The sequence below is a fragment of the Pseudorasbora parva genome, chromosome 8, assembly GCF_024679245.1.
Source record: "Pseudorasbora parva isolate DD20220531a chromosome 8, ASM2467924v1, whole genome shotgun sequence".
In the NCBI taxonomy this organism is placed as follows: domain Eukaryota; kingdom Metazoa; phylum Chordata; class Actinopteri; order Cypriniformes; family Gobionidae; genus Pseudorasbora; species Pseudorasbora parva.
In genome coordinates this window covers 21,382,109-21,404,669 of record NC_090179.1, presented here as the reverse complement: position 1 = coordinate 21,404,669, position 22,561 = coordinate 21,382,109, and the positions used below count along the sequence as shown (strand labels likewise).

At 36.4% G+C, this 22,561-nt stretch overlaps 1 protein-coding gene across 4 annotated transcripts in view; it reads right to left on the bottom strand.

The window, feature by feature from the left end:
• Positions 1-4,078: 4,078 nt before the first annotated feature.
• meox2a (mesenchyme homeobox 2a) overlaps positions 4,079-22,561 on the bottom strand; it is a 44,398-nt gene continuing 25,915 nt past the window's right edge. For 3 of the 4 annotated variants that reach the window (XM_067450364.1, XM_067450366.1, XM_067450365.1), the window contains 4 exons: positions 21,923-21,991; positions 16,294-16,824; positions 9,990-10,162; positions 4,079-5,092 (listed from right to left, as the gene is read on the bottom strand). In XM_067450364.1, coding sequence (XP_067306465.1) covers positions 4,871-5,092; positions 9,990-10,162; positions 16,294-16,824; positions 21,923-21,991 — 995 coding nt within the window. In that variant the 3' untranslated portion in view covers positions 4,079-4,870. Of the gene's footprint in view, positions 5,093-9,989; positions 10,163-16,293; positions 16,825-21,918; positions 21,992-22,561 lie in introns of all 4 variants that reach the window. The other variant, XM_067450367.1, reaches the window with a different exon arrangement.

Genomic DNA, 22,561 nt, shown 5'->3' with positions numbered 1-22,561 from the left:
CTTGAACTTTGCAGTAATGCAGTCAGATAGATTATGTGATCACATGACAAGGCAGCGCCATATAAAGGAAGCACTTTTACTTACTAAGATTATAAATGCAAGTAACATTTTTTTATTTTTATTAGTTTCTTGCTGGTACACTGAGCGATAGTTATATAAATAGACTCAATTAGCCTAGAAATATTAGCCTAGTTTTGTGAAATTATGTACAAAAAAGCACAAAAATAGGCTATTTAGGCTAATAACATGTATGCCTATATAACTTTTAAAAACTAAGGGGCCGTTGCGACACTGTTTTCAACCAAAACAATTAAATAATAATAATAATAATAATAATAATAATAATAATAATAATAATAATAATAATAATAATAATAATTAAAATTAAAATGACAATGTCGTTTTTGGGGAGTCTGAAAATGCTAACTTTTGAAAACAATACCGTCATCATCGTGTAAATTACAAAAACACAAATTTGTGAAAATGATGATGTCATGCGTATTACATGTTCAGTCAAAGGCATAGTTTTTATTTACAAAATGACATGGACATCTGGAATACAGCGTTTTTAGTAGTTTTCACGAATCCGGGAAAGTTATGTGTGAAAAATGCAAAGGATAAACATTTCCAATTTTAGTACATCATTGTAGTTGTGAAAACATACTGTAATTTTACACATATGGAAGGTTTTATTGACTGATTGACCATCTGACTGACTGACTGACTGACGGACTGACTGACGGACAGACGAACTGACTGACTGACTGACTGACTGGTTGGTTGGTTGGTTGGTTGATTGATTGATTGATTGATTGATTAACAACGATTACATGAACACAATTACAACACTACACTTTAAAAAAAAGAATAAATAATAATTGCTGGGGAATATACAATGTTAATCAAAAACATGATGTATTTTTTAAAAAAAATTAAACTAAAAAAATATGTTAAGAATTTACATGAATGGATATGGAATTTAAACTTATTTATAGGTTCGACATTGTTGGGTTTGGTTAAAATAATGCCACAACTGAGGGACATGGATAGAAATTTTCAGAGAATCAAAATTTACAAACCCTGAATAAATTATGTTATCACATACTTACATTATAGTTTTTTAATTGATTTTTTTATGTGATACACTTACTGATAGCTATTTTACTGATAAAAATTAAAAGAGAGATATTTCAGGAATCCCTTTATGTGTCATGGCAGAGGAAAAAGGTCACAGCAATGTGCACAAACTGTAAATTATAATATATTTTGGATAAGCTTGTAGTGTCTACTGCTGTTTTTGGCTTGGACTATATTTAAAACAATGTAGCTTTTCCTGTCCAGGAAAGAACCTAAAAAGTCAAAGGCTTAGATGTGAAACAGAGAGTAACATGACTTTGTGTGTGACCTCTCTATTCCATTGTGGAGGAAGTTCCAGAAATCTCCTTGGTGATACAAAAACATTCAAACAAAATATATTTTTGTGGTTTCTTCCGTCAAAAGCAGTTGAAGCTACAACTGATTCTTTTGGCAGGACCCTCCGAATTACTGGTCCTGGTGGGCAAACATGTCTTGATCCTCCTGGCTTGCATTACGAATTAGAATGCAGGCTCACTCAGTGGCGACAGCAAGAACGGGCCATAACAATATTTCAGACCTGATTTTGTAATAGAATATGATCCGTTTGCTCACCCACCTCTAAAACTTAAGGCAGAAGTCCTGACCCTGCCTGGAGGAGAAATTGAATTTAGCATATTCCCCTACCCATTCCTCAATAACTTATTCATGTAGGCTCCTCACTCAGCCTTAGCATATTCGCTTCATAATCATAATCATGATCACAGACCCTCGCTGGATAGATTTCTATAGTAACATTCAGCTTAAGGCATTTGAAGTTGCTGAGGGTTAGAAAATGTTCTTGACAAATTAGACTCGCAGCTGAACACACAACAATGGTTGTGTATCAGTGCATATGCTCCAGTCCAACTGCATGCAATTAGGGGCCTAGAATTTCAGCTTCTGTACGGAGGTTCCCTATTGCTCAGCAATAGTAAAGTGACCCAAGTCATGCAACTAATTCTAACGACAACAAATCTTTCAAGATTACTCACTATAGAGGCAGTGGATGTCTTCACATTAAATTAAGATAATCATGTAAGATTATCATGGCTTAAAACGCATCTGTTTTGAGAAAACTGTTTTAGAATAAGTAAGGAACATGTATAATTTCAGTAATGAGATACAGGCAGCAGGGCTCAACAGGGCTTTTCTGCTTGCTCATTTGAACGAGGGGAGTATTCCAGAAAGCAGGTTAAGTGACATACCCGGTTAAGTAAGTGGATAATCTCAACTTTCGATTCCAAAAACTCAGGTAACTTTCAGGGAATGTTATTATTAAAAATAAAAAAGACAAATTCACAGCCGTCATATTTGCACGCACAGACTGCGATTTAGTTTAATCAATCTTTATTTTTTATCATATAATTAAATTAAACAAAAAGATTGAAAAAGACTGCACCACCACCAAATAGGTGGCGATATGCAATGTGAATAGCCATTAAACAAAAGAAGAAGAAAGAAGAATGGATCATTTTTATCGTCCTTTTCCATGGTGACTCGTCGATTCGTCGCTCTGAGAATGTCTTGAGTGATAACTGTAAATATACAGGCTGCATCTGGAAAATGCTGCCTTCGGAGGACACATTTCAAGGTAGGAAGCTGCATCAAAGCACGCCCAAATCCAATGTTAGCTTCCTTTCCTGCCTCCTGAAAGACCTTTATCTGATCAATTTGAAGGCAGCATAGATGGATCCTTCGCTGCCTACGATATCCTATTTTTTAGCTAAAAAAGAAAGATGGCATCTGAAAGTTGTTAATGCCATTAATGTCATTAATGTTAATCAAAGAACAAAGGTAACAAAAAATTACTTGTTGCTCTTGACTACATAACTTTTGTAGCTTTAATAAGGATTAGCAAGGTCTGGGTTAATGAACTGATGGTAAGATAATTTTTCTGGAATACAGTAGTTTTATATGTACAGTATGTAACTTTTTTTCTGTTCAAATGAACTAAATTTAAATAATGACATCATTATTTAAATAATTAATCCTTCTTCCAAAGCTTTTTTTTTTGTCTTACATGAGTAGAGTCTGCTGGAAATGGCAAAAAAGAGAGAACACGACAGAGCGTGTAATAAAACAAGAATAAACATTGAACTGGCATTTTGGAGATGGCAAAAACGGAGGGATTTGTGATGTCACGTGGTGATGGTGTTTTATACTCAACAGGTGAGTGAGGTATTTTATTGAAGAGATAAATTGCTGTATGTAGCAGAGCACAATGCAGAGGTCATTGTGAAGCATTAAGGGTCATTTCATTATGTTTGCTGTAGTACTGTGCTGGCATTTATTTTCAAGGAAGCACCGCGTAACATCTTCAGCTATTCAGTTTGAGATCCTTTCCATCTAAACTGGTTATACCTCTACTTGGAGCTAGTAGTGTTTGTGTTTTTTGAGCAGTAGGATAACCATATTCCTCCATACAGTCACCAAGAGCCAAAGAACAAACAATGATCTTTCGCAAAATGCATGCATTTTTAACCGCTAGAGGGCAAAATGCCTTATAGTGTACCTTTAATTATAACATAACATAATTATAACATAATTATAAACAAATATTTTTCAAATATTATCATATGCGAAACATTTTTTTTTAAATAATAACTGGATATTATTGTACCCATTGTATTTTCAACTCGTTCTTACTGATACTACTAGTCACAAAAAATTACAAATAGTATTTCACAAGCAAAATGTCACAGAAAACAAAATATATTCCAAGTTTTTGAAAGGCATAAACATATGCATGTGCATGTGTAAAAAAGTAGGATATTCTGTAGCAAAAGGCCAAACAGGGTGGCAGTTCAATCCACTAATCCGTAACACTCACTTATTGTTGAGCCCTGGCAGCTAGTTCTGCAGCCGAAAGCCAGTTTTTTTAAATAATTCTTCAAGCAGTGTCTTTTATTAGCTAACCTCCAAGAAAGAATCATTCATGATAAGAAAATCATAGAAGCAACATACGAAAAGTTTATTGTTGAAGCATGTGGTATTGTGTGCACATGATACAGCTGTCAGATTTTTGTAAATCTTCTATTTACATGACATAATATTATCTGAAATGTTTTTGACTCTCCTGCACACTTGATTGATCATTATTTCGATCCCATCGAAATTGTACAAAAACATACAGTAGAAATCAATTAAGGCACAGAAATTGACAGTGCAATCTAACACATACACCTTTTCATTTCAAGATCAGAATGGAATGTTGTTGGGCCGGATTTGACCAGTCAATTTTAACACTGCTAATCTGCTATTCTATCTTTCAAGTAAAACAGCTGTAGAAGGGTACTTTAAAAGTGCTGTAAGCTATTTTTTTTAACAGGATAGCATGCAGAAAATATCCATAAGACATGACAGTCGCTAGGCTCTGTAAAACGCTTCGTCTTTGCTGACAGGGAGGTTTTTTAATTGGCTTACAGCTCCTTTAATGCATTTAATGGCATTTTCAAACATGTAAACATTTCCGTAAAACTAGCAAGGCACCTTTTCTTTGTGAATATTGACGCCAAAGTATCACAAATATTCTGTATCATCCAAATGCACAACAATATATATCAGTCATGTGTAAATTTATACGTATTGAGCAAGTACTGTCACTACTTTGAAGTGTCACAGAAACAGTCCTGAAAGGCGTCGTGGTGAGGTGCCTCCTCATTGGCACGCATCATCTGCTGTGCCGTCCTTGTGTACTTTCAGTCTGTACTTTCAGTCCGTAACTGAACATGACCCCGGATAAGCATTGACAGTATCATAATTGAGCGTGCTCAGAGCTCTGGTCGCTGTCGTGGCTGTCCTCATTGTTGATAAGTGAGTCCGGTGTATGGTGGAGTCCAGGAATTCCCGAAAACTCGGAGGGAAGCAATGTTCCCTTTTTTACATTTACAAGCTCTTTTTCTCTCGCTACTGCCCCCTGTTGGCCTCCTTTAACTCGTTTCCACTTCATCCGTCTGTTCTGAAACCATACTTTTACCTAGTGAGAAAGAAAGACACATGAGTTCTCAGATCCTACACTCTTCGGCTACATCTACATCAATACATGTAAAAATGGTTTCAAAACTCTCTTTGTTCTAAAGTTTCTCGTTCACACAAACCTCTTCTGCTAATATTATTTTTTGAAAATATCCCTTACTGGTGCATGCAGATCGCACTCAAAAATCCCTATTCCATGTATGATCTTAAAGAACCGGAAGTAGCAAGTGAGTTTTCTTCAGTGTTGTGACGTATTTCCAAGTGAAACAGAATATTGAACAGAGGGCAGAGTTTTACTTCAGTGCTCCTCCTCTCATAGCAGACTAACGGTTGGAGGGGATTTTCAAACCTAAGCCGTCAAACTGATATCAGCTGAGAAGGAACGCCGTTTCCAGACCGGAAGTAACTTTTCAGATTTTAAATACAGATTACCACGGCAAACTATTTTTTCTGTGTATTAACTTGCATGGATTAATTGTTCACCCTAAGATCTCGATATATGGCTCACTATACCGATAATATCGACATACAGCAATTTTGCGATAATCACTTTATTGTTAGATATGAGGATGTATCAAATGCCTGTGAAAAGATTAAGTGCAGGTTTTTACAGACTTTGGTCTTGAACATGGCTCGGGCATCTGTTATTTTACTCACACTCCTGTCCGTCATCCCATTAAAAACCTTTTTTTCTGAGGCTAGTTAACTTATGTTCACATTTACCTCATTCATGTGTTGAGCGCCACCTCGAGGAACCATGAAGTAGCGACACAAGGAGCAGGGAAATCTATTTAGAGTGCCTTTTTAAAATTCAAATATCGATATTTGGCACCATCGCATGGAGAAGACAACGATATTTTGTCCCACTCCTACTAAATATGCACCATGGTTTTCCAATACTTTTTTTAGCATGGACTGAAGGCCAACACAGAGAGAAAAACAATGTGATTAAAGGGTTAGTTCACCCAAAAATTAAATGTATGTCATAAATGACTCACTCTAATGTCGTTCCACACCCGTAAGACCTCCGTTCATCTTCGGGACACAGTTTACGATATTTTATATTTAGTCCAAGAGCGAATGCAAGTGTATGCACACTATACTGTCCATGTCCAGAAAGGGAATAAAAACATCATCACAGTTGTCCATATGTGACATCAGTTAGTTAATTAGAATCTCTTGAAGCATCGGAAATACATTCTAGTCCAAAAATAATTGTCTTCTCTTCCGTGTTTGTTTTAAATCCTCAAATAAAGATTTGAATGGTTATGAATTAGCGGATTGATTCGCGTGTCAAACTGTCAAACTGCTGAAATCACGTGACATTGGCGATCCAAATCATAAATCAATCCGCTGATTCATGACCGTTTCAATCTTTATTTAAGGTTTGAAAACAAACGCGGAAGAGAAGACAATGCTGAATAAAGTCGTAGTTTTTGTTATTTTTGGACCAAAATGTATTTTCAATGCTTCAAGAGATTCTAATTAACTAACTGATGTCACATATGGACTACTTTTTGTTGCCTAGCAACGTGGGGGAGAGGACGATAGTGTTGTCTGTTCGCCGCTTCTCCACCCACAAATCATGTCTAACTGTACAGTTAGATTTAGATTTTATTTTATTTTCTAATGACTGACTAGTCAAACTAGTCAGAGCTACAATTAGGACTGATTGCTGATTCTCAGTGGCTGCCAGCTGATTGCTGGCAGCCACTGAGAGGACGTTCGTCGTTCGTCGTTCACCGTTTTCCACCGCTTCTCTGCTGTTGAATTGCTGCGGTTGGTTCTGGTTTGAAGGAAATTTTGTGTTGCTCGCTGTGGCTGCTCTCTCTTCTGGGTGTCAGCTGCTCACTGGTGGTCTCCCTCGGGCTTGAACTGCATGGTGGCTGAGGTTGCCGGTTGATTGGCGGCGTTTGCACCGGGTTAGCGTCATCAGCGTCCGACATGTTCCGCGTCTTGGCTGCGCCGCTGTTCCGTCTTGCATTGGTGCCCGGAAAACTTAGTTTGCCTCCTGCATGTTGCTGCAGCGATCCCCTCCATCTGGTCTTCAGCTGTCATGCCTCTACGACGTCATCAGGACACTGCTGAATTGGGAATATGGAGCAACAGAGGCTCTAGCACTGGGAGAAATGTAACACATGGAGTGGACCAGAGTGCTGTGGAGCTTACAGAGACTTCCACCATCTGCTCTGTTCTGTTCAGAAAAGCTTTTAACTTTTATGTGTTGGTTGATTGTTTGTATTAGCCTATTCTATATTTTTACTTGTTTATCTTTTTTTTTTCCTTTTCCATTGTTGCACTATGTGATTCTTCGGAATGAAAAGTATGATTATGTTTTTATTCCCTTTCTGGACATGGACAGTATAGTGTGCATACACTTGCATACGCTCTCGACTAAATATAAAATATCGTAAACTGTGTTTCGATGATGAACGGAGGTCTTACGGGTGTGGAACAATATTAGGGATAGTCATTAATGACATACATTTCATTTTTGGGTGAACTAACCCTTTAATGTAGACATAGCCTTAAAAATAAAGGTTATTTATTGGCATTGATGGTTCAAAAAATGTTTTGGTAAAAAGTGTTCCATGCAAGGTTCCTTGGGGAACCCAAAATGGTTCTTTAATGGCACTGCTGCAAAAAAAATTGGAACCTTTAATTTGTAAATTGTTTTCAGCAAATGAGTCTGTTTGTTCACCCCGATGGTGCAGATGATCTGTTTACTGTGGTTGTTGGCAGAGCGACTGGAGAGGTTGATCAGGCCATGACTCACCAAACTCCAGTAAGCTAATATCCCTCCATCAGGTGCAAGTGTGCCATGTGATCAAGTGACTGCCCTGCTATTCTAATGCATGATTCACAATATTTGGAATTATGTTTCTCTGAAGACGCATGAAAAATACCATGGCTTTAAATTCACATATTTGGCAGCTATTTTCAGCCAATATTTTCTGTGACATCAGACATTTCTGTCTTTTCCTTGCAAGTTAATTCAGAGAATGATTATTTGGCTGTTTCTTAAATGGTCACTGTGGTGCAAGTAAGGCCTGCTGGGGGACTGGGCCACCATACACTAAAATATATTTCTGGCGGGGTATAATTTTGGAGACAGTCACATGGAATAGACCGGAATTCTTCTTACACAATCAGGCTTGACGAATACCAGTGATAGCTATCAAACTTGATGGTTAAGTCCAAAGGTGCATTAATTGCATCCACAATTAATAGTCTTTGTATTTTAAGGTCTGCTAGAACACTATTAAATTGGCCACCCACGTATATTACTGTCAGCACTGTAAGACTGCCACCCTTAAAATATATCTGCAACGTTTGCAATTCTTCTCTCAGCCTGAAAATGTCCAGTATGTTCACTGGTCACTGGTTAGTGCATGTTACTAGACAAAAAACAAACAAACAAAAAAACAGACAAAATATAAAAACTAGATATGATTTTCCTAAAAATACCAGCACTTGTGTGGCAGCATTTAAAGTCATAAACTTTGGAATGCATAAAAACTCAGCACACTTAGTTGCTTATGAATATCAAAACACAACACAGCACTGTCTGTCTGTGCAATGGCAAGACACTCATATGGTTAAATAAATGCAGAGAGAATTGGTAATGAACAGTAGGGGATATAGTTGTTTTTGTTAGGTTTTCAAAAAAAAAAGTAAATGGGAATTTTCACACTTAAATTTAAAATTTCTCAAATTATAGTACTTTAAAAAAAAAAAATTAAATAATACTTCAGACTGAAATAACTGCAGTTTGAATGTAAGCCTCTAAAACAGGAATGTTATATTTGGAATGCCAAACATTTTAAGACAATGGGAAGTTTTTACACTATAAAAAGTAAAGTTAAAATATATAAAATAAAGATAAAAATGTATTGTAAAAAAATAAAAATAAAGTTTAAATGGAGTTTGTATGTTAAGCAGTTCAGACTGAATTATCTGTTTGTAAGTTTAATTCTAAACCCCTAAATAATTTAGAGATAAAATACTGTGCTGTCTTAGACTTACTTAAAGATAGTGGTTTTAATTAGGCTGTGCAATATTATTATGATTAGTAACCACTGTACGTGTGCAAAACGTTGGTGGCCCTACACTCATAGCACTACTCCTGCCACGAAGGTCCAGAACTCCAGCAGGTTCACACAGGGATCACATTGCAGGAGACGGATTTGCTTACTTGTCGTGTGGCAAGGTTTTTAATTCTAAGCCTTGGGAATGTATCCCCAGAGAATGTGGCATAATTTAAGGGCGCAGATGTCACTTCCTTGTGGGATCCACAGCAAACTGTAAAGTATTATGAAACCAAAAGGTCTAGAAAAGCCTTTTTAATCTAAAATACTGCGATGCACTGGACATATTATAATTTAAAGCACTTGCATGGCTCATTGAGCAGTTAAAATGTTATGAATGGTGTTTTGAATTAGGCCAGAATGACCTGCCAATGATGTCACTTCAAAAACAGCAAGCATTATGTCATCTTCTTTATGTCTGTAGTAGTTAATAAACTTCAATGGTTTAATAAGATTACATAGTTGTTTGGTAAAAACATAAAATAGTTACAACAACCTATATATCTTTGGCCCCAAATAAAGCGTCATATGCTATTTATTTCACATATGGCTGTAGGAAGCGCCTTCCCACGCAGAGACCAATTTGTAGCAAGGCGGAAGTGCCTTAGCGGACAGAACTTCCTTCGCCTCTCCCGTTACTTGACTAAAGCCAAAAAGAGAGCTTGCAGAAACATCTGGAATACAATAGTCCCCCTCCATGGCTCGATAGAAAAGCAATGAACCCAGGAAAAAAAAAACAAAAAAAAAACGGCAGTAGCTTCTGACAGAATGATTGATGTACAGGGACCAGGTCCCACTCTGTCATCTCACCTGCCTTTCCGTAAGATCCAGGTTTACGGCGATTTCGTACCGCCTCAGTCTGGTCAAATAGTTGTGATGGGCGAATTCTGCCTCCAGTTCACGAATTTGCTCTTTGGTGAACGCCGTCCGCTCCTTCCTTGGCTTGCTGCTCACATCCGATTTGAAATTCCCATCTTGGGACTCTTAAAAGAAAAAACAAAAATGGTCACATAATGTTTTAAAGAGCACTATCAACGTCACATTCCACAACAAAATGGGCTTTGAAACACAATCAGCTTATTTCAATGTACGCGTTCCAATTAAATACAATCACTGCAGGGTTGAAATCCCAGAAATGTCATAAAGGAAAGCAGAGGAGAATAAGGAATACTGCCAGTCATATTTTACGATGCTGCAATTGCGCATGCCAGCTGTTTGTAAAAGTCAGCCCCAGTCGTGAGTTTTCATAAACCTCTATATAGATTCTCACAATGAGTTGGCGCTCACCAGAACACTTTCCAAAGACTTAATTTGACTTACTGTTAATGGAATCCGCTACCCTTGTAGTTTTAATATGGAACAAAACAGTACTGGTGGATGTGTAAAAATATATTTCCTTAGTTTATTTACCTCAAAATGTTACGAGCGTCTTCCACTCATGGCTCAGGAGCTGCCAGCTCACAACAATTTTCAGTGGAGTGTTTCTTATTCCCTCTCTCGCTCTTGCGCTGTCAATTACTGCGAATCGCTTACCCCAGTTTCAGATGTTTTTTGGAGTGACAGAACATGAACGCATAAAAGCGCATATATACAATTACATGTGGTTATTCCAAGAGCTCAATTACATCTAGTCTATTCTAGAAAGGGAAACACAAAAGGTCAATGAGGAAATGTCAGATTAGCCTAACTATCCATCCTACTGAAGACACGTGCGCTTCTGTTGTTTTGACACATGAGGAAGGAAATTGTATTCTTCTTTTTTTCAGACGTGTGCCTTTGGGTTCATTTATCTATGGGTGTGGCGTGAGCGCTAATCCAACTAGCTATCCAAAACCCAGCTGTAAATAGAGTCTACTTTAATGAGACCCCATCCGCAAGTGGCGAGACCTGCTCTGCCATTTCAGCACAAGTCAGCATGATATTTCAAATACATCATTTTTCATGTTTCTTCAATGTTAAAATGCCATGTACCATCCAATCTTCACCCATTAATCAAATTTTACTCTCATACTGTTCCAAAACTTACTTCTGTGAAGAATGTTATTTTGAAAATGTCTATTTTTGGCCATTCAGTTAAAGCCCAGTTAAAACATTCTTCAAAAAATGTTCTTCAGTGTCACACACAGGGCCTAAAACTAACTTTCTGCCACACCTGCCAGTGTCTGGTGACTTAAAATGTACCAGTCATGACATAAAAACATTTTAGATACTGGTGAAAATTCACAATCCTCTATTCCAACTTTGATAACACAGTACTAGCTTAACTAATATACATGTAATAGCCTACATTTAAAGACAAGTAAACAGTCAGAACAAACAATCAAATTACAAGCAATGGCACCAATAAATAGAATACAACAAAGATAGAAATGAAATACACAGTGCTCTTCAGACAGGTCTAATAGTTTTTGAAGGTACCGAGTAGGCTAATAAAATGAATAATACTGCATAGTCTTCAAATCCTTTTGTGCAGTGAGTGATTTTTTTTTTTCTTTTTGCCCTCTGTTGTTTGATTAACATTAGAGACAGTAGCCGATTATTAGGCTGCTGTCACTTTAAGACCAAATGCACTGATAGTGCATTTTGTGTTTGCATTCACTTAAGATATAACAGACCATGTTTAATAGGATATTTATCGAGACGGGCATTTTTAATTTTGAGTGAATTTGTCCATTCAAGCGCAGGATGGCAAAAAATCTTTGCATGCACATGCTTTCGGGGTGCACGCTTCGGATGTTTTAACTTCCCACACAGCGTATGAGTAACGAATTCCAGTACTTTAATATTTACATTGGCTGAAACTTTCATGTTGTACAGAACATTGTTCATGTTTGTTCATGTTTATGTTGTCGCAACATTGCATTGCAATTATTAAAAAAAACTGTTACTGGCCAACTGGCGACTAACAAAGTTTCATATAGGCTACTCGCCAACGCCGTTTTTACTCACATTTAGTGCTTGCTGATTGTTTAAATTTAGGCCCTGATTAACAGTGTTAGGGAGTAACTAGATACATGTAACATCATTTACATAATTTAATCACAAAATAAATGTTACTGTAATCCGTTACAGTTACAGAGAAAAAATGTGAAAACATTTTTATTAGTTACTTATGAAAATGTTAATGATTACAAAGGGGGTTGTAATGTCAAAATGTTCTGTTAAAAGCAAGGATATGTTGAACAACATGAATTTGTTGCTTTGCCTGATTTTGATGTGCGTAATTGCTCCTGCCATTTAAAGGCTGTTTAGTGAAGCGATGCTATTCTGATGCTTTGTATTGGTTCTTGTTTGAATTTGCAGTGCACCACATCTGCCAATTACTTCAATCCACATTGCCACTGGAAGCTTTAGGCTACGACCTGTCTGAGAGTTGCCACCAAGGCAAATAATTCAATTAATTAATTCAATGTAATCAGTTACATTATTTTAATAAAGTACTGAAATAGTTACACTACTTATTAAATTGTACATTTCTATTACATTTAGGGTAATTGGTAATCTGTAACCCATTACTTTTCCAAAGTAACCTTCCCAACACTGCTGACTACACAGAAGAAAGTAAATGATCAGATTTGTAATTTTATACTGTTTCCAAACATATTTTCCCTAACACTTCCTTCAACTGGACTGTGATGACACTTTTTAACGGCCATCACCATCATACATTATATATATATTTTTACATTCGCTTATAATATATTATAAATATAACACTATACTTATTATAACTATACTTGTATTATATTACCTTTCCATGAAATTACAAGAAACTAGTTAACGCTGCTGTGAGGGTGACTTTCTTCTTTCTTTCTCTGTCTATTTTTTTTTTTTATTCTTTTTGAAAGTTGTGAAAAATTGGAACAAATTGGAACACAATATATATATATATATATATATATATATATATATATATATATATATATATATATATATATATATATATATATACTGTATATATATATATATATAAATATATATATATATATACTGTATATATATATAAATATATATATATATATATATATGCTATATATATATATAATTTACTGCTATATAATTTTACCCAACTATGACGACTTCTGCTTCTGAGAAACCCAGAAATGTGAAAAGGGTCAATTAGTCAGATTAGCCCGCCCCCAAACTCATGCTATTGGTTGAGCCACTGTTGCTGTGTCAGTCTAATCGTATTCTCAAACAAACAGTGTTTTTAAGACACTCAAAGTGTCTCTGAGATACAGAGATATGGCACCATAGTATTATTTCAGTTTGAATATACCCAGCGGCTTGAAAGTCTCACTGTAGGTGGATGTTCAGATGAAGTGTGAAATCGCCACTGTCAGCCACATCATGATGGCTATAAACACATGCCAAACGTGTTATTTAACAGTATCATTTACAGATTTTCAGAGGTTGACGAGGACAGGCTCGAGATGAAAATATCAAGAGCGGTTTGTGTAATGATGATGTTGTTTAGCATAGAAGTTGCTCATGCTCACAAATAATCATCAGGTGATTTCTAAAGACATCAAATTGGAACTATTTCTTCCCTGATTATATTATAAGTTTTAACAAAGATTTTGCCAGATGTATTTTAAAGAGCCGGCTGAATGCGGAAAGAGCAAAAAAATTATTTATTGCAAGCCAACTGTTAAATCAGCCATTGTGGAGTGAGAAAAACCAACATGAGTAGCGTTTGGTGAACTGAGCTGCTCTAAGTTAAGACAGCTTTTCCCAGCTTCGCGACACAGCGGTTAAACCACAGCAATTAGGCCTGCGCTTTAACTTTTATCTCTTCTTTAAAAAAAGAAAAGTACTGGGGGGAGCAGGACAGCCTAAGCTTTCAAATATTATTTTGATGAAAAATACAGCTAAGAAAAATTTAGACATCCACTTTAATATTGTACTTACACACATTAGGGCTGAGCTTTATTGGAGGAAAAAAAAAACAAGAAACCAAAATGAATATCATGAAAATCCACATGACAAAATACTAAAGGCTGCTGTCTTCTATCTAAACCAGGCATGTGCTGTTTTATTAGACACATGCTTTGAAGAAATCAAACAATATATCTTAAAATGAACGTATCTTAACATAAATTGAACAATATGTTGACATTTTGACTGTTAAATCAGCCCTTGTTGCACTGGTTGGTCCACATTATATAAAAGCATTCTAAAAAGCTATTATTGTTTTTTTTTCTTATTATGCCACACTTGCTTTAAAAAAAATAGGCAATCGTAAATAGAAGAGAAAGTTTTTTCTCTTTTAAAGCATTAAAACATTGTAATAATTTAAATACTTTAAAAAAAACTATAATGCTCAAAATAAATCAACACTGTCCAAATGCCCACGAGAATTACTTATTAAATATATTTTCAATAATTCAATACATTTGACAATATTGCACAGCATGCATGTTAATCACTGTATGTTTATTTAAAATCCCAATTGCAGGCAGAAAATTGTATTGGGAGTAGAATAACATCGAAAATTATTCAAATAATATTCAAAATAGCATTTTATTATAATATTATATTTGTATTAATAATAGTATTATAATATTAGTGCAAATAATACAAATCGTAAATACATAATGATTATATTTAGCAGTGCATATAACTTTTCCTAATCATGTCTGCCTATTTTTTTATATTTTATATACAAGAATCGCAAAAATTGCAAAAGTTTAAATAGCTTGAACCATTGAGAAGTCCTCCAATTCTGTTAGAGCTTTTCAGCGGTGGAACAAGTGTATTTATGTTATGTTAATTTTGGGTTGGCACAAATGAGAATAAACCAACATCTGCAGGGCTGCGCCTCTTGTGTGGACCTGAACTTTGTTTTAAGGGCAGAAAGTAGTTAAAATTGCCTTTGAAGTAACAAGATCGTAAAAAATCCATTTTATGATCCATTTTATGCAGTGTTAAATTGATTTTTTAACGCGAGCAGCAACTATTCCAGACAAAACAAACTGGAGATGCCCATCAGATTAAACAACTTCTTTCGCAGTGACCCGAAAACCATTCAATTTACCTCATATCTCCCTGCCCGTTTTACCCATCAGCACAACCAAAAATAGAGTAACAGTATATTGCGTTCTGATTCCGATGTACAAACAAATTAGCTTCAAAGAGAATTCTGTTTAAAGCACTGCTGTCATCTAACGTTTGGCTTTTCGTATTAAATGCCAACACAGGCGTCCCTGTTCTCTTTCTCAGACCATGGCATTAGTTACTTTACCACAAGCCTTATTTGTGCTTGCCAAAAAAGTGAGGAGATGAAACAGATGAGACTAAACGTGAATCATGCGTGCAGTTAAATGCCCACACAAGAGTTACAATCTGGCCTCTGCAAGCCAAAAGAATTGCTTCTGTGCGCGTAAGCCAACACCTACAAAACTCTCACAGGCAAAAACACGGATCCGCATTTCCGAACAGTAAGAGAAGCATTTTCCAAAAACACTAGCACTGCACTCAATCTGATTGTGAAGCCTGTTAAAATGAACCATGACTTTTTAAATTCTCTTTTCAGTTACAATAAAGCAAACATAGATGTTTTAACAGCGTTTAACGTGTTAATTGGGATTATGACAGAAGTAATATTGTGGAAAACATTACAAAGAGTTTTTTTACATTATGTAATATGTTCTTGTAATATGCATAGGAGAATATTAGTTTATCAATCTTTTTTTTATATATATAATTTAAATAATAATTCATAAATATTATATAGTAATAATATCATTTATTTATAATATTTTTAAAATAAGAAATATTTATAATTTTTTATTTAACAAATATAAATATTATTTACAAATAGCAAATAAATAATGTGCTAAATATGTATTGATATATATATATATATATACAATATATACAATTTATAAAATAAAAATATGTATAACATTTAGTATTTAACAAAGTAAAATATTATTTACCTGTATGAATACACCATCATATATTTTTTGTTGTTCAAGATTCACTTAGAAAATGCACATACAACCTCAGATTTTCCCTGAAAATGATTTGATCAGAAAAAAAGCAAAATGATTTGCTTTTAAGTCTATCTAATTATAGATTAGTTTAAAATCAAAATGAGCCTTTTTCTTACCAGAGCTGTCACTTCTTCTTTTGCTATTCCTTTTCTCTGCCTCGGCTGGCGACATCGTATGACGTCCGAAATCCCCTCCGGGAACACAAGAGGCACCTGAGGGCACCCCTCCGCCAAGGCTCGGGGTGCTTGCGCAGAGGCTGGGGCCCCCGGGACCCATGTCTGAAGAGCCTGAATCAGGGGCCGAGATGCCCAGTCCTAGACGGGCGCTTGCTGGTGAGGCACTGGCCGTCTGCGGTATGTGCCATCCGGTCTGCTGCGGTTGGGGTAGATGATGGTGATGATGATGCTGCTGGGACATGGGGGGCCCTCGCTGATGCCCGTGCCCCCCGAACAATCCCCCATCCTCACCTGGGTAACCGCTCACGATGCAGGTAGAAGAAGGAGAGCCAGTGGAGAGTTCAGGGTACGCGGAGAGGTGCTCGGAGCGTCCGTGAAGGGCGAAGGCGGGGTGCAGGGCCTGCGGAGAGGCGTGAGGGCTGCGCAAACAGCCGAACAGCGTGTGATCCATCGCATGCACGAAAGTGGCCGCTAGCAAAACAGAAACCACAAGAGCAAAACTTCCAAAAGATGAAAAGATTAATTAAAAGCCACAAAAACACCAAAGCACTCCTTTAGTTCTCACTTTAAGCAATCTCTCCTCGGAAAAAGTGGAAACGGAAAAAAGTGTGTCAGCACACGTGTGTGTGTGTGTGTGTGTGTGTGTGTGATAATCCCATGCACGTCGCGAGCAAGAGTTGCCAGGCAGCAGCAGCTGACGATGATGATGAGCTGAATGTTAGTTGACAGTCTAGCGCAGACTGTGGCCCAGCTGAGAGGGAAAGGTGCTTCCTAACAGTGGCCGGGCTTTTGGGCAATAGGCTGGGACTGAAGGAGGGGTGGGAGATGTTATAAATAGGGCCGTAACATGAGAGGGAGGCTGGGTCACAGAACCCCGCCACAACTGTCCACTGAATCGAGCCAGTCCAGCCCTACAGCTCGATACATCTAAAACATGTCAGAAATAGATTTTCATTTCAGCCCTTTTAAATCTTTTTCATGATTTGTTGTTTTAATTGTTACTTTTTTTGGGTCCCAGAAGCCAGATTTGTTGAGAAGGTCAGAGCAGCTAAGAGGGGTTAAAAGTGTTAATGGGTTGTTGGTCTTCAGCTCGTTCTCCTCTGTTTTGAGGATGATTTAGAGGACAGGGGCTCAGTGCTAGAAGAAGTCACTAAGCTGTAGATCTTCTTCTATTGGTAGTGTGACTGCACAAACAGTTGAGTCTTTTCTTTATGTAATTATGAAATCGCTTGTGTTTCACTCTATTGTTCTTATAGTAGTGAACGTGTGCATTTACTGCACATTAACATTACAAACAACATTTTCAAAAACATTTTAGTCACATTTTTCAACTTTGGTTATTTAAATTTATTCCAAATATATACAATATTTTACTGTTTTTGCTCACCAATGCTGCATTTATTTGATCAAAAATACAGTAACAATAATAGTGTGAAATATTATTACAATTGAAAAGTTTTACATTTTTAAAACCTTTTAAAATGTAATTTATTCCTGTGATGACAAAGCTGAATTTCTGTCTTTTTCAGGATCACATAACCCTTCAGAAACCATTCTGATTTGCTTCTCAAGAAACATTTCTTATTCTTATCAATGTTGAAAACAGTTGTAAAAAAATGTATCAGTTAAATGCATTCTTGCTGGAACTGAATGAAACTATTCTTTTTTTGTTTAAACTTTAGTGTGTGTGTGTGTGTGTGTGGTATGGCCCTTTGGTTTTGTTATATCTCTGTTGTTTTGGGAGTATCTGTATCCATGTCCATACTATCCATCTTAAATAGTATATGAGATTAGAATAAGTGTGTCCCAAAGCATAGCATTTGAAAAGAGTATGACAAAAGTCCCCAGATGGTCTACTATTTCCGGTAGATTTTCAAAGTGTGTAAAGTGAGGAGGATTCGGTTCAGAACTACAAAAAAAAAACATGGCGGATATGCACAACCAACAGTGAGAGATTTAGATAAAGGTTTAAATAACAAATCAAGTTACCAGATAATAAATATTTATTTCGGCCATAAAAGGGGTCATATGATGATTCTAAAAAGAACATAATTTTTTGTATTTGGTTTAATGCAATGTGTTTACACAGTTTTAAGTAAGCGAATATAATTTATAATCTTTACAAGCACTGTCTCTGTGCTGTGATGTGGTTGGAAACCAGATTGAAAATTGTCAAAGTATCCCTTTGAGTTTAAGAAAATGTTCAGCTGATTGAAAATAACTTTTGCAATGATCTTGCCAATGAAGGGAAGATTTGAGATAGGTCTGTAGTTGCTTAATACAGTAATACAGATTTCTCTCTTTCAGAAAGAAGCTTAACTACTGCGGTTTTCAACATTTACTAGTGCATTATTAAAATCTTGTTAAAGCTACACTGAGTGATATTTTCCCCCATCTAGCGGTGTAAAGGTATATGACCATCCAGTGCATAATAGTTTCTGTTCCTCTCAATTCTGATTTCGTTTTAACTCCTACGGTGGCCGATTTAGTCCAAGATTAACATAGCAATCCCCCTCTTCACATTCGACACGGTGCCATCGAGTGTTAAAGCGCGAAAGGCAAAGCTTGAATTTACGGGTATGTCCCTCTTTGGCTAATGTACTTTCAAGATGGAGGGGCAACATGGCGACCGGCATTCGAACCCCTCACCCGTATGTATTTTCAATGGCATATTATAAATTTACGAGAATAATTTATTACTTGAAAGAAGTAAATATACATTAATGAGCACATATATTTTTAAAAGAACTAAGTGTTTTTAGCTAAGAATAAACTAAAAAAAAGTTACACAGTGTAGCTTTAACATTAGTTAATGCACTGTGAACTAACATGAACAAACCATAAAATGCTGGATTCTGAAATCATGGTGTGCTCTGATTGGTCAGCATTCCAGTGCATTGTGATTGGCCCGATACCTTAAGCATATGATGAAAATGTCACGCATCTAACCATATTTGTAACGTCAGCTCCCAAAAGCAAAGCAATATTGACAAATGATAATGTGGGTCCTACCTTATCACATTAAGCCCGAATCTGATCCGGGTGATGCAGATGACCAAGCTGATCCATGAATGTTGCCAGCGTGACAGGACCAGAAAGTATCAGATTGGTAAGTTTGCATTTGTTATCGTAGAAACGACAAAGACATAGAAACGGTCTGTGCTCTCCCAGGTGCTAGAAAGTCCTTCGAAAATGCGGAGCGCACAATCAAATATGTGGGTTGCACTGTTTTGGAACAGTGCTTTAACTAAAGCTTAGCCACTAATTGTGTTTTCTAATTGTGGCCACTTTTGGAAGGCCAAAAAAGTAGCTTGGCTTTCGCAATGGAAAATAGAGCGTCTCCACGACATGGCGGCGCCGGCGACAACAATATTACAGCAAGAATAAAAGTTACGCCTTCTTTCCTAAGGGTGTCGCACACCGGACGCGAAGCTCAGCGCCGCGCCATGTCTTTAAAATTCGAATACATTATTTTCAATGAGCGCCTGTCCGCAGTGACTCAGTAAGTTGTTTAAAACCCTGCCGCGCCACTGAGCGCCAATTCAAGGTTTTATATTAAATGTATATTATACTTCCCTCAAATCGTCAATGTACATAGTGATTTCATCCTGTGCTACAAGATACACCCATTGTGCAGCTCTTCTGTCAGAAGTCGATTCAAAATTGAGCTTGTGCATATATAATGTGTGCGTCCGATGTGAGTTACCTGAGGCGCGGCACTGCGACCCCCTTTAGCGTATACATTTGGCCGGTGTTATGAAACTTTGCCTCACATACTGAGGTAGATATGTGGGGGCGTGTTTGAACTGTTGTGTTTTAGTCTGAAGTGTTTTAGAAAGGTGTGGCTCAGCCTTAACTTTTATAAATAATATCTCTTTAGGTATGAGACTTCGAGCTTTGTAAATCTGCAGATCTTATACATGCACAAGCAGCTACATAACACACTAAAGAGAAAGGAAAACACTAAATTGCATCATGACCCCATTAACTTTTAAATGCATCATATTATGCATTAATATGAGGACAGTCTGTGCATGAAAGACCCGCGACTGCAGATCAACGTTCTACTGCATTTCGCTCTAATATGGTAGGAAATGGAATGAAATGTGGAGGAGTTTAACTGTGACAAGATGATTGACAGGCCAGTTTACAGTGACAGGATGCGACAGAGAGCAAACATTAAAGACACAGTTATATGATGTGATAGTATGTCCCAAAGCTTGTCTGCGCTTTTGCTACACTCAAAAGTATGTACTTTTTCTTCAGTAAGAGTACATTTTAGGGCATAGTAAAAGTAGGCGAATTGGGATGCAGTATATGTGCCTCTTCAGGATTGTCGTCATATTGGCTCCTGCAGACTGATTGATGCTATGCCCTGATTGGTGCACAGTACTTTAAAATACATATCAAGGCAACATCTTTGTGTTCTGAGTGGAAAGATTTGGATTGTATAATGCAGAGTTTGTGTGTTAAGAGAGTGTGCATGTGTAGTACTAGACTGTGAGTACTGACTAGATTGGAAAATTGTTTGTATTTGTGTTTATTATTATTATTAATAATAATATTAATAATAATAATAATAATAATAATAATTCTGACACAGATTTTGGATTGTCCTCTCAATTTGTTTACTTGGCTTTTACATTTTTTTGTAAATATATTGCAAATATTGAGGACAGGGAAAATAAGGAGTCTGACGCCATTTTTGTTTATTTTAAACTCTCTGCTTTTTAATTAGGCAGTTAGTTTAGTTTAGTGCATTGTATTTTATTTTCCTTTCTTTTTGATTAGGTTCAGAAAAGAGGGTTAAAATTTATTTTTGTGCAATATATATGTGCATGTACTGTATACACATATACAGTATGCACAAAATAACTTCCTACTAAAATGAATAAAATATTATTTATGGAATGTACATTAGTTGTAATTTACAGTCATGGTAGTGTATCACTGTTTTAATCAGAGTACCAGTGCTCATCACGGCACACACTACTAGAGCAGAAATAACAGCATCGCCATTCAAGACGTCCCAAAGGTTTTACCCATAGACAGATGCGGTATAACGGCACACAGAGCAGGGCCTTTCTCTGCTCATGGGTAAAAGAAGGAGAGGAAATCAGATGCCTTTTGGGGGGAAATAGCTTTAGCAGATGGGGAAAAGAGTGTGGAGTCAGGGCCTTATTTAGAAAGAGCGGAGAAGACGAGAGACGGTCATTCTCATCTCTCTCAAAGCACGATGTTAAACAGCAGTCGTCTCGGGTGAGTACTGCAAATTCTCTGTTTATCCTGCTTATTAGGCAAATTATCAGGAGAGTTTTTGGAGCGTGTGAATGCTGTTCACACTAGGTTTGTTTTCATATGTGGTTTCTCTCTTTCGATATCTGTCATGCCCTCTTGCATGTGGCATGATTTACTGAGCCCTGATCAGATCTCACATCAAGCAGCTATAAAAACAGTGACATGTGAGGGATTCACTTATGAGGTGACTACAAGAAAAGAATTGCATAGGAAGAGAAAAAAGACAGGATACATTACAGGACAAAAAAAAAATCAAGGATACATTACCCACTGTGCCACATGTTAAATCTTGAGACGTGTTCTTCAAACTTTGAGAGAAAATAGAGTTCTTCAGCAGGATCTAGAGGGGAGATTTGGCTTTGTTACATACAACAGAAATTACAAGTATTAAAGCTGACAATAGATTCAAATAACTAATTATTATTTTAAAATAATCAGTTAAAAACATTTTTTTAAATGTTGATTTGTACAGTTTACTTTTTTTAAATTGTAAAATTCAACTTCAATTCAACTCAAAGTCACTGACCTAAATTTTTATTTAAATAAATACATTATATTATATTATATTATTAAAAATGCAATGCTCAATAGTTTTCAAATTCCAGAAGTCAATATCAAATTAAACACAGACTCAAACTGCATGGGAAATACCAAACTCAAAGTAAATTTGCAATAAAAAAAACAATAAAATTACCTGCATCATTTATATGCGCTTACATACTGTATGAAAAATACACATACATATCACACATATATAAACACAAAATGTTATGTTAGATAGCACTAATATCAGATGGAAAAATAGTAACTGTAAAAGTGAACAGTATAACATTTTGATTACAGCCCTTAAATACACTAGTTTGCCTTTAAAAAAAAATTGCATTCTTTTTCATGCAGACATTTTCCCATA